Genomic DNA, 13,221 nt, shown 5'->3' with positions numbered 1-13,221 from the left:
CCTAACAGGCCACAGATCAGTACCGGTCCGTGGCCCAGGGGTTGGGGACCTCTGCTTTAATGGGTATTTTTGCCTTTATTTAGGTTTGATTCTAATGTTTAGAGGACTAAGGAGGTCATAAGACAGATGAAGTATTTCATTTTGTGTCATTTGTTTCTTATATTATCTCACAGATACACCATGAAGCTAAAGAATTACTTGGCACCAGATGCTACAGCTGCAGATAAAAGACTCACAGTACTTTGGTAAGTGTTATGTGTTTTAGCCTCTGCTAGATGACAAAGCAGTTTCATAATGAATTGTGCTATATTCTTCTGAAAGTTATCCTTGAATCTTCCTTCCATAACTCAGTCATAAATCTGTTCTTTATGGGTAAAGTAGAAAATAACTCAGAATTCCTTCAGAAATACTTTAGTTGCTGTGAGTCTCTGATCCATTGCCCTCTTGGCAAAAGCCTTGGTAGAGGGGGACTGATATGAGAACTTTCTGTTGTCTTGAGTGGTCACTTATTCAGGCTCTGGGGTTTTTTTTGTTTTTTATATTTAACTATAGTTTATTTTTATTACTCTCAGACTGCTGTTGTGTATTGAAGTAAAGGTGGACACCATAAAAAATCCAGGCTTTTTTTCTTTTGGTAGCCTCTCTCTCCATTTACATATACATATGCCTTACCTTAGGGAGCAAACATCTAGCTTGCTCAGGATAAAGAATATGGTTTGTTTGCTTGTTCCCAGAGGGATAGTTATTTGTTGTGGGTATATACTTTACCTGGCACATGTTTAACAGCTGGGAGTGCAGCCTTGGGAAAAACTGTCATGGTCCTATTTGTCATGGAGTCTAGTGTCTAGTGTGACAAAACAGAAATTAATCAAATAACCACACAAGTATATGAATTAAGTACTTTGAAGCAAAAGTTTATGTAACTATAACGGTAAAATGTAGGGATACTTAATCCTTAGGTAGAGGAAACATGTACACAGCTGGATAGTGGAAAGAAACTGGAAACTTTCTGTCAAGGAACTAAAAGACAGGGAGAAGTAAGTGAAAGTAACTGGAGAGGTAGGCAGTGATGATCATGCAGGGCCTTTGTAAGCCGTGTTGGGTTTATATATGTTACATCAGAATTGTAATATTCAGAGCCAGGAGTCAAGATGGCGGCATGGGAAGACGCGGAGTTAGCGTCTCCCCACAACTAGGGCGCCTGCCGGACGCTGGCGGGAGACCTTGACGCCCAAGGAGACGGGAGGAACCCCCAAGCGACCGGGTAGGATGTGGGGGGACTGAGGGGAGAGGAGAAGTGGAGGCGGGACAGGACCATGCTGCTGAGGGGTGGCTGGGATGGGGGAGGGGTTCCCACACCTGGAGGGACCCTCAGGGGCTCGGATCAGTGGGGAGTGCACCTAGCGTTTCCCCTGCCCAGTTGGCCCGGAAAACCTGCCCAGCTCTCAGGCCAGATCCTACGCCCTCAGAGGCCCGCTGCGGGCTGTGTTGGTCCTGGGGGCATAGGAGGGACGGTGGGGGAGAACAGGAGAGGCAGGTGGGGGGACCCTCCAGGACCAGAGGAGCAGGAGAGGTGCAGAGGGCTTTGCCCTGCCCACTCAGCCTAGGAAGCCTGCTGGGCTCCCAGGCTGGGTCCCCAGCCCTCCACAGGCCCCTCCCAGGCCCTGTGGGTCCTGGGAGCATAGGAGGGAGGCGGGGGAGAACAGGAGAGGCAAGTGGGAGGGACCCTCCAGGACCTGAGGAGCAGGAGAGGTGAGGATGGCATTTGCCCTGCCCACTCAGGGCAAACCAGGGGCACGCCTGGACCCCTCTGTTTTGTTGAGCCTAGGCCCAACCCCGCCCCCCGCCAGGGCCTTTTCCAGCCCTGTGGGTCCTAAACATAGGCCCTGCCCACAGCCTAAAAACCCCACCCCTGCCTAAGCCCCACCCACACAGCCAAGGCCTTTTCTCCTTTTTTTTTTCCCCCTTTTTTACTATTGTGGTTCTGTTTTACCTTCCGATTGTTGTTTCATCTGTATTTTTATATTCTTTCTAACATATCTGTTAGTTTCCTGGTCTCATTTTATTTTTCACTCTTTGTTATTGCTCTGCTCTTTTTTTCTTTTTCTTTTTCTTTTTTTGCCACCCTGCATGGCTTGCGGGATCTTGGTTCACGAGCTGGGGATTGGGCCAAAGCTCTTACTGTGGGAGCTCCGAGTCCAAACCACTGGACTAACAGAGAACCTCAGACCCCAGGGAATATTCATCAGAGTGAGGTCTCCCAAAGGTCCTCATCTCGGCACCAAGACCCAGCTCTACCCAACAGCCTACAAACTCCAGTGCTGGAAGCCTCAGGCCAAACAACCAGTAGACAGGAAAACAATCCCAACCATCAAAAGAAAAAAAAAAGAGAGAGAGACAGCAAAAAAATATGTCACAGATGAAGGAGCAAGGTAAAAACCTACAAGACCAAATAAATGAAGAGGAAATAGGCAATCTACCTGAAAAAGAATTCAGAGTAATGATAGTAAAGATGATCCAGAATCTTGGAAATAGAATGGAGGCACAGATTGAGAAAATACAAGAAATGTTTAACAAAGATCTAGAAGACCTAAAGAACAAACAAATAGAGATGAACAACACAATAACTGAAATGAAAAATACTGATTCAATAACAGAATAATTGAGGCAGAAGAACAAATAAGTGAGCTGGAAGACAGAATGGTGAAAGTAACTGCCAAGGAGCAGAATAAAGAAAAAAGAATGAAAAGAATTGAAGACAATCTCAGAGACCTCTGGGACAACACTAAACGCACCAACATTTGAATTATAGGGATCCCAGAAGCAGAAGAGAAAAAGAAAGGATCTGAGAAAATATTTGAAGAGATTATAGTGGAAAACTTCCGTAACATGGGAAAGGAAATAGTCACCCAAGTCCAGGGAGCGCATAGAGTCCCATACAGGATAAACCCTAGGAGAAACACACCAAGACACATATTAATCAAACTAACAAAAATTAAATTCAAAGAAAAAATATTAAAAGCAGCAAGGGAAAAGCAAAAAATAGCATACAAAGGAACCCCCATAAGGTTATCAGCTGATCTTTCAGCAGAAACTCTGCAGGGGAGAAGGGAGTGGCAGGATATACTTAAGTGATGAAAGGGAATAACTTACAACCAAGATTACTCTGCGCACCAAGGGTCTCATTCAGATTCAACAGAGAAATCAAAAGCTTTTCAGACAAGCAAAAGCTAAGAGAATTCAGCACCACCAAACCAGCTTTACAACAAACGCTAAAGGAACTTCTCTAAGTGGAAAACACAGAGAAGAAAAAGGCCCACAAAAACAAACCCAAAACAATTAAGAAAATGGTCATAGGAACATACATATCAATAATAACCTTGAATGTAAATAGATTAAATGCCCCAACCAAAAGACACAGACTGGCTGAATGGATACAAAAACAAGACCCATATGTATGCTGTCTACAAGAGACCCACTTCAGACCTAGGGACACATACAAAGTGAAGGGATGGAAAAATATATTCCATATTTCCATGCAAATGGAAATCAAAAGAAAGCTGGAGTAGCAATACTCATATCAGATAAAATAGACTTTAAAGTAAAGATTGTTATAAGAGATAAGGAAGGACACTACATCATGATCAAGGGATCAATCCAAGAAGAAGATATAACAATTATAAATGTTTATGTACCCAACATAGGAGCACCTCAATACATAAGGTAAATGCTAACAACCATGAAAGGGGAAATCAACAGGAACACAATAATTGTAGGGGACTTTAACACCTCACTTACACCAATGGACCTCTCATCCAAACAGAAAATAAATAACGAAACACAAGCTTTAAATGACACAATAGACCAGATAGGTTTAGTTGATATTTATAGAACATTCCACCCTAAAGTGGCAGAATACACTTTCTTCTCAAGTGGATATGGTACATTCTTCAGGATAGATCACATCCTGGGTCACAAATCAAGCCTTGGAAAATTTAAGAAAATTGAAATCATATCAAGCATTTTTCTGACCACAAACTCTATGAGATTGGAAATCAGTTACAGGAAAAAAACTGTAAAACAACACTAATAGCTGGAGGGTAAACAGTGTGGTACTCAGTAACCAAGAGATTGCTGAAGAAATCAAATAAGAAATAAAACAATACATGGGAACAAATAACAATGAAAACGTGACAACCCAAAACCTATGGGACACAGCAAAAGCAGTTCTAAGAGGGAAGTTTATAGCAATTCAGTCTCACCTCAAGTAACAAGAAGAATGTCAAATAAACAATCTAACTCTATACCTAAAGCAACTGGAGAAAGAAGAACAAAGAAAACCCCAAGTCAGTAGAAGGAAAGAAATTATAAAGATCAAAGCAGAAATAAATAGAAACAAAGAAAGCAGTAGCAAAGATCAATAAAACTAAAAGTTGGGGACTTCCCTGGTGGCGCAGTGGTTAAGAATCCACCTGCTAATGCAGGAGACATGGGTATCCTTGGTCCAGGAAGATCCCACATGCCGCGGAGCAACTAAGCCCTGTGAGCCACAACTACTGAGCCTATGCTCTAGAGCCTGCGAGCCACAACTACAGAGCCCGCGCACCTAGAGCCCGTGCTCCGCAACAGGAGAAGCCACCACGCTGAGAAGCCCTCACACCACAATGAAGAGTAGCCCCCGCTCGCCACAACTAAAGAAAGCCTGCACACAGCAACAAAGACCCAATGCAGCCCATAAATAAATAAATAAACAAATGAAAACTAAAAGTTAGTTCTTTGAGAAGATAAACAAAATTGATAAACCCTTAGCCAAACTCATCAAGAAAAGGAGAGGATGCAAATCAATAAAATTAGAAATGAGAAAGAAGTCACAACTGACACTGCAGAAATACAAAGGATTATAAGAGACTACTAAAAACAACTATATGCCAATAAAATGGACAACCACGAAGAAATGGACAGATTCTTGGAAAGGTACAATTTTCCAAGACTGAACTAGGAAGAATTAGAAAATATAAACAGACCTATCACAAGTAATGAAATTGAAACTATAATTAAAAATCTTCCAACAAACAAAAATCCAGGACCAGATGGCTTCACAGGTGAATTCTATCAAACATTTAGAGAAGAGCTAACATCAGTCCTTCTCAAACTCTTCCAAAAAATTGCAGAGGGAGAAACACTCCCAAATTCATTCTATGAAGCCACCATCACCCTGATACCAAAACCAGAAAAAGATATCACAAGAAAAGAAAATTATAGACCAATATCACTGATGAACATAGATACAAAAACCCTGAATAAAATACTAGCAAACAGAATCCAACAACATATTAAAAGGATTATACACCATGATCAAGTGGGATGTATCCCAGGAATGCAAGGATTCTTCAGTATACGCAAATCAATCAATGTGATACACCATATTAACAAACTGAATAAAAACCATATGATCATCTCAATAGATGCAGAAAAAGCTTTTGACAAAATTCAACATCAATTTATGATAAAAACTCTCCTGAAAGTGGGCATAGAGGGAACCTACCTCAACATAATAAAGGCCATATATGACAAACCCACAGCCAACATCATACTCAATGGTGAAAAACTGAAAGCATTTCCTCGAAGATCAGGAAGAAGACAAGGATATCCACTCTCACCACTCTTATTCAACATAGATTTGGAAGTCCTAGCCATGGCAATCAGAGAAGAAAAAGAAATGAAAGGAATACAAATTGGAAAAGAAGTAGAACTGTCTCTGTTTGCAGATACCATACATGATACTATACATAGAAAATCCTAAAGATGCCACCAGAAAACTACTAGAACCAATCAATGAATTTGGTAAAGTTGCAGGATACAAAATCAATGCACAGAAATCTCTGGCATTCCTATACACCAACAGCGAAAAATCAAAAAGAGAAATTAAGGAAACACCCCCATTTATCACTCCAACAAAAAGAATAAAATACCTAGGAATAAACCCACATAAGGAGGCGAAAGACTTGTACTCAGAAAACTATAAAACACTGATGAAAGAAATCAAAGATGACATAAACAGATGCAGGAATATACCATGTTCTTGGATTGGAAGAATCAATATTGTGAAAATGACTATACTACCCAAAGCAATCTACAGATTCAATGAAATCCCTATCAAACTACCAATGGCATTCTTCACAGAATTAGAACAAAAAATCTTACAATTTGTATGGAAACACAAAAGACCCCAAATAGCCAAAGCAATCTTGAGAAAGAAAAACGGAGTTGGAGGAATCAGGCTCCCTGACTTCAAACTATACCATAAAGCTACAGTAGTCAAGACAGTATGGTACTGGCACAAAAACAGAAATATAGATCAATGGTACAGGATAGAAAGCCCAGAGATAAACCCACGCGCATATGGTCACCTAATTTACGACAAAGGAGGCAAGAACATATAATGGAGAAAAGATAGCCTCTTCAATAAGTGGTGCTGGGAAAACTGGACAGCTACATGTAAAAGGATGAAACTAGAACACTTCCTAACACCATACACAAAAATAAACTCCAGATGGATTAAAGACCTAAATGTAAGACTGGACACTATAAAACTCTTATAGGAAAACATAGGAAAAACACTCTTTGACATAAACCACAGCAAGATCTTTTTTGACCCACCTCCTATAGTAATGAAAACAAAAATAAACAAATGGGACCTAATTAAACTTAAAAGCTTTTGCACAGCAAAGGAAACAGTAAACAAGACGAAAAGACAGCCCTCAGAATGGGAGAAAATATTTGCAAATGGAACAATGGACAAAGGATTAATCTCCAAAATGTACAAACAGCTCATGTAGTCCAATATCAAAAGAACAAACAACCCAATTAACAAATGGGAGGAAGACCTAAACAGACATTTTACCAAAGAAGATGGATGGCCAAGAGGCACATAAGAAGATGCTCAACATCACTAATTATTAGAGAAATGCAAATCAAAACTACAATGATGTATCGCCTCTCACCGGTCAGAATGGCCATTGTCAAAAAATCTAGAAGCAGTAAATGCTGGAGAGGGTGTGGTGAAGAGGGAACCCTCCTGCACTGGTGGTGGGAATGTAAATTGATACAGCCACTATGGAGAACAGTATGGAGGTTCCTTTAAAAACTAAAAATAGTACTACCATATGACCCAGCAATCTGACCACTAGGCATGTACCCTGAGGAAAGCATAATTCAAAAAGAGACATGTATCCCAATGTTCATTGCAGCACTATTTACAATAGCCAGGACATGGAAGGAACCTAAATGTCCATCAACAGTGAATGGATAAAAAAGATATGGCACATATATACAATGGAATATTACTCCGCCATAAAAATAAATGAAATTGAGTTATTTGTAGTGAGGTGGATGGACTTAGAGTCTGTCATACAGAGTGAAGTAAGAAAGAGAAAAACAAATACTGTATGCTAATGCATATATATGGAATCTAAAAAATATGGTACTGATGAGCCTAGTGGCAGGGCAGGAATAAAGAGACAGACATAGAGAATGGACTTGAGGACATGGGGCCGGGGAGAGGGGAAGCTGAGGCGAAGTGAGAGTAGCATTGGCATATATACACTACCAAATAAAATCTTTAGCTAGTGGGAAGCAGCAGCATAGCACAGGGAGATCAGCTCGATGCTTTGCGATGACCTAGAGGGGTGGGATAGGGAGGGTAGGCGGGAGGCTCAAGAGGGGGGGAATATATGTATGCATATGGCTGATTCACTTTGTTGTACACCAGAAGCTAACACAGCATTATGAAGTAATTATACTCCAATAAAGATGTATAAAAAGGAAAGAATTGTGATATTCATAGTTGAGTTCCTAGTTTTACTATTTTACATTATTTATATTGTAATTTGATGTAGAGATTCTGCCCCAAAGTGATTTTTTTTTTTTTTTTTTTTTTCCGTGCCACGTGGCCTGCGTGATCTTAGTTTCCTGACCAGGGATTGAACCCAGACCGTGGCTGTGAAAGCACTGAGTCCTAACCACTGGGATGCCAGGGAATTTCCCCGCAGGGATTTTTTTAGTCCATATGTTATAATAACATGTTGATGTCCTGTAGGTGAGGTTTTGATTTTTGAATGTCAACAAATAGGAGGCTAGTCCTAGGTCTCTTCCCCTTCCTTCCTCTCCCTAGGGTATGTACCATAAGAAGATCACATCTTTTGGTTTTGCCTAAGAGTTAGTGTTGTTGTCCTTATGCCATGGTCTGCTCACATGAGCCAGTCATGTAGTCTGGCACGACGCAAAGGTTGTCTATACAGATGTGGCCAGAGTCTGTTGTCCTGGTAAATAAGCTGCCCTTTTCCATTGGCTAGCCTGCGATGCCAGTCTTTGCTGTACCTGAGGCTATTCAAACTGAAGAAAGAAACTGCTCTGAAGTATTCAAAGACACTAACAGAGCACCTGAAGGTAAGTGTGCAAAAGAGGAGTATCTGTTTCCCAGGGGAAAAAATTTATAAAGTCTCCTATCTCCACCCCAGAAGTGCCCTCATGTTTTCCCTACCAGAGCAGGGGAGAAGCTACTATTTGGGAACTTTCAAATAATTTGATGTTTAAACTGCACACGTATCTGATTGTAGAACCTATGTAGCCATATTCAGTAGCTCTTAATAATATTTCAGTAGATGTAGCCTATTTTTATCACAAAACCTAATTTATACTTTTTAAATGGTCTTTTGTTTTCACTACCATCCTTCCTTAAATTATTCTCTTAGTTTCCTAAAATATCTTCATATGTTTTTTCATGATAGCACTACATAAGTCTTCCTAAAATTCTGCCCTGATTATGACTTGGAACCCTTTCATAGCTTATCATTCCCTGCAGAGTCAAGTCAAGTCAAAGATTCTTACCCTGACCTGCAAGGCCCTCAAGATTTCTCTCTCTCTCTCTCTCTCTCTCTCTCTGTCGTTCTCTCGTTCCTTTTCTAAACCTTTGCTGTAGATAAACTGTATGGGTCATATACATTCTCTTTTCTGCAGCCTTTGTACATAGTATGACTTACCTCTCTTTGCCTTCTCCCCTGTTCTTTATCCATCTGAATGTTACTCATTCTTTGTCTCTCCCTTTCAGTTTTCCACAACACCCCAGCTCCCATCTAAATAACTTCCTTCTGTTGCACATTTACACACACACACACACACACACACACACACACACACACACATTTTGGTTTCTTAAGTTTGTAAACTTTCGTAAGATCAGTACTGGCCCAAAGCTTTTGAATATATTTAGTACCTCATAAGTAGTGTTTTTTGTTGTTGTTTTTTATTAAGTACGTTCTCTTTTCTCTACAGAATTCTTATAATAATTCTCAAGCACCATCACCAGGTTTGGGAAGGTGGGTAAATTTTATTCTATAAAATATTATGTGACAAGTTTATTTATTTTTATGTAAAAGTGGAATGGGTTTGGCCACTTTCCAAAAATGGAAAGATGACAACTTTAAAAAAAAATTAAGGCCATGTCTAATAATGTATTTTTTAAAGTATTTTTTTCTGTTTTTTTTTTAAGTTGAAAATATCATGAACATGATCTTAGAAAGATTAAAGAGGGGACATTTCACCTGCAGAAGTCTTAAGTTTTTTACAGCACCTCAACCCTTCTCACAGTTTGATTTCTGTGGCTAGCCTGGTTTTTATCACCTTGAGCTTATCTTTACTCATGTTTTGACACGAATTTAATAACAGTGGCATGATTACGGTTTCTTCTCCATTCCCACATCACTCCCAGCCCACCCACCCACAAAAAGGAGGAAAAACACCATGAAATCTTTTTTTCCTAAGTTTATTTGTTCAATTATTTTGTTTATGCTAATCGACAGTCTGTCTTTTGCCTTTATGTATTTTCTTAACCACATTTAAAGTGCGAAATGTGCAGATAAAAATATTCTTAACAAATAGCTTTTCTCCCCTCAACTACTGTTTGATTTTCCTTTTTTTATGGTCTTGGGCCTTTTCAGAAATTTTAGTACTGCTGAAATGAACCTGCCAGATTTCAACATGTGTTTTCTAGGAAATGCTTAATTGACAGGAAGCTTGAGATGATTGCAGTTGATTGAGAAAGCTGTTCTTCTTTGTCAGCTCTGAATAAGTTGGTTAAACTAGGAAAGTACCAGAAATTATGGAGTTCAAAATAAGATGTTTCCATCTACTACCACATTTTTTTGTGCGTTAGTTGTTAATCCAACCAGCTTTCTATGAAACAGTTGGAAAGTACCCAATTATTTGCCCAAATAGGTGGAAAGTGTGTTGAGCTGGGAGTGAGATGATGTAGCTTCTAGGTCTTGGAACCGCTACTACTAAGGTATATGACTTCCTTACTTCTTTCCCATCTTTTGTTCTGTTGCCGTTTGTTAAAGGAAAGAGTCTAGATAAAATGATAATTCGCAGTGGTCTTCAGTGAGCTAAGTATTTATTTAAAAGAAATTGTACTTCTCTCGAAACTCTTCTAGTTTAAAAGAATCTTTAAATTTTAAAAGTCTTCATGTAGGAAGAGCCAGTAGTACATTGATTTCCTCACATTCACCATATTCATATGAATAAACTTCCTATTTCTCTGTGTGTAGCAAAGCTGCTGGGATGCCTTCCCCTGTTTCTCCAAAGCTGTCACCAGGCAATTCGGGAAATTATTCTTCTGGGGCCAGTAGTGCTTCAGCAAGTGGTTCTTCAGTGACCATTCCACAGAGGATCCACCACATGGCAGCCAGCTATGTTCAGGTTACATCCAACTTCCTCTATGCCACCGAAATTTGGGACCAAGCTGAACAGCTTTCCAAAGAGCAGAAAGGTAGGGAGGTCTCTGGAGAGAATCTGAATGATGGAATTGTTAAAAAGAGCTTTTATGATATAATTAAGTATAAGTCTCTGGTATGCATTTAGTTTATTATCTAGTCTAGAGTTAATGACAATCAGTTTGCTGATTGCCATTGCTTATCAATCGTGAATATACTGAATTCAGTCAAAAAATACCTTGTACTATAGTGGTGACACAAACTAAACAAAAAATAGTTTTTGGTCTAAGACAAATATGCCTTTATTCAGGCAAATTTAATTACAGCTTATACTGTAAAAGTAATAAAATGTATATTCTACTCTGGGATAGTTAACAGTAAATTTGGCTATGGGCATAGGATTACATCCAGACATCTTGTACATATGAGATGTTTAATATATAAGAAAGCATGTTCATATTGAATTTTTAGGTATATTGGAAGAAACTTATATGATAAAAGAGACTACAAAATGAATAGACGTATAACATTCTTTAATATTAGGTCGTTTGAGGTCTTGCACCCTGTTTGTTATCTCCAAAACTAAGAACACTGAGAATTAGAAAGTATTAAGGATCTTTGGAAAAGAACAAGATAAACACCATCTTATTTTAGTAGATGTTTTTAGTAAATATGTGTGTGTAGCATCTATTCAGGCAGTTCCTTTGTAGAGAAACACTTGAAGTAGCAAATCAATCAAGTGTCCTTTTGTCACAGTATATTTAAATACTTATAGCATGAACAGGTAATCAGATGAAAATGAAAAATTCCTATCCCTAAAGAGGGATAATAGTGGGAGAAAGGTAGAAGGGGAACCCCAACATGCAATAAAAAGTTGTGTTTTTGAAAACCTAATTTGTTTCTAAAATTTTAAATATTGTCAGTGCTACTCAGGAAAGGTTACAAAGCTGAAATTCTTCTTAAGTCATCCCTACTTTACATTCTTCTCCCTGATGCCAGTTTTCTGGCATCATTCTTCCTTTCCTTTCCCTCCCTCCCTCCAACCCTTCCCCCCTCATTTCTTTCTTCTCTCCCGGGCTCCTTGCTTACACACTTACTTGCCTGCCTGCCTGTCTGCCTACCTACCTATTGTGTGGCAGTTTGCAAACATTGACTAAAGGAAAGAGAATGGTATAATGAACCCCATGTACCTTTTACTCAAGTTCAGCTTCAGCAACATATTTTGCTAATCTTGTTTTATCTCCCACCCTTGACCACTCCCCACTGCCCCCCGTCCTACTTTTCTTTACCCTGTGTATTTTAAAGCATGTATCAGATACGACATTTCACCTGAACATACTTTGGTACGCATCCTTAGGTGATAAGGAGTTTTCAAAAAACATGACCGCCATGCCTTTATCACAGCCACCAAAATTAACAATAACTCCTTTATGTCATCTAAGACATAGTCTCCCATCAGATTTCCCTATTTTCTCAAATATGCCTTTTTTTTTTTTTTTAAACAGTTGGGTTTGTTTCAAACAGGATCCAAACATTCATTAATCAGTCTCTTAAGTATCTCCCTCTTCTCCACTTTTTTTTGGGGGGGTGGGGGGGCAGGCATGCCATTGATGTCAAGGAGAAACTGCAGCATAGCATGTGTCATAGTCTAGATTTGGCTGATTACTTCTTCATGGTACATTTAGCTTGCTCTTCTGTCCACCTCATTTCGTTCATGCTGATAGTTATATCTTGAGACTTGATTAGATTCAAGTTCATTATTTTAGATAAGAACTTTTCATAGGTGTTACTCTATATTTCCTATTACATCATATTACGAGGCATGTAATGGTTATCCCTTTTTTAGTGTCAGTAAGATTTGACCATTGGTTCATTCAGATGGTGTCGGCCTGACTCAGTTTGATGTTAAGATTCCCTATTAAACTTTAACTTAGGCTTTTAGCATCCATTGATGGTCATCACCTACATGTGCTATTCCATTAGGAAACAGAAAATTCATCAGGAATTTATTAGCTGGAATTCTATAAAGAAGATTCTTTTCTCCTCAACTGTTTGATTACTTCTTATCTTGTTTAAGTATACTGAGGTCTTTGTCATCACTGCACATGTAAAAACTCTCCTTACTGAGTCCTACATCCGTCTTCTTCCAAAATTGCATTGGGATCAAATGTCAGGATATTATCATTCCTTCCTCCTCTCTGCACCCTGCCTTACATGCACATCAGTCTGTATTTGTTTGCATAGGAAGAATCCTTTCATTTCTGTCTCTTACATTTTTAAACTACTGTCTAAAACATGAGATTTAATGTATCAAAGTTGTATGACATATGATTATAGCAGAAAGGTTGTCTAACCTCACAGTGGCTCTTATCGGGAAAAATGCAGATAACATCCTCCTTTTTTGTACCACTTGCTTCTTATACAAAAACAGTACGCAGAGAATGTTTTGAGT

At 39.1% G+C, this 13,221-nt stretch overlaps 1 protein-coding gene across 6 annotated transcripts in view; it reads left to right on the top strand.

The window, feature by feature from the left end:
• Positions 1–13,221, top strand: part of AFF4 (ALF transcription elongation factor 4) — a 92,761-nt gene that overhangs the window by 73,510 nt on the left and 6,030 nt on the right. For 4 of the 6 annotated variants that reach the window (XM_019924414.3, XM_019924410.3, XM_019924413.3 and 1 more), the window contains 4 exons: positions 174–245; positions 8,355–8,448; positions 9,334–9,377; positions 10,605–10,825. In XM_019924414.3, the coding sequence (XP_019779973.1) occupies positions 174–245; positions 8,355–8,448; positions 9,334–9,377; positions 10,605–10,825 (431 nt within the window). Of the gene's footprint in view, positions 1–173; positions 246–1,137; positions 7,385–8,354; positions 8,449–9,333; positions 9,378–10,604; positions 10,826–13,221 lie in introns of those variants that run through there. The other 2 variants (XM_073802520.1, XM_019924415.3) reach the window with 2 other exon arrangements.

Source organism: Tursiops truncatus, chromosome 3 (genome assembly GCF_011762595.2).
Source record: "Tursiops truncatus isolate mTurTru1 chromosome 3, mTurTru1.mat.Y, whole genome shotgun sequence".
NCBI classification, from domain to species: domain Eukaryota; kingdom Metazoa; phylum Chordata; class Mammalia; order Artiodactyla; family Delphinidae; genus Tursiops; species Tursiops truncatus.
This window is presented reverse-complemented; position numbering and strand designations above follow the sequence as displayed.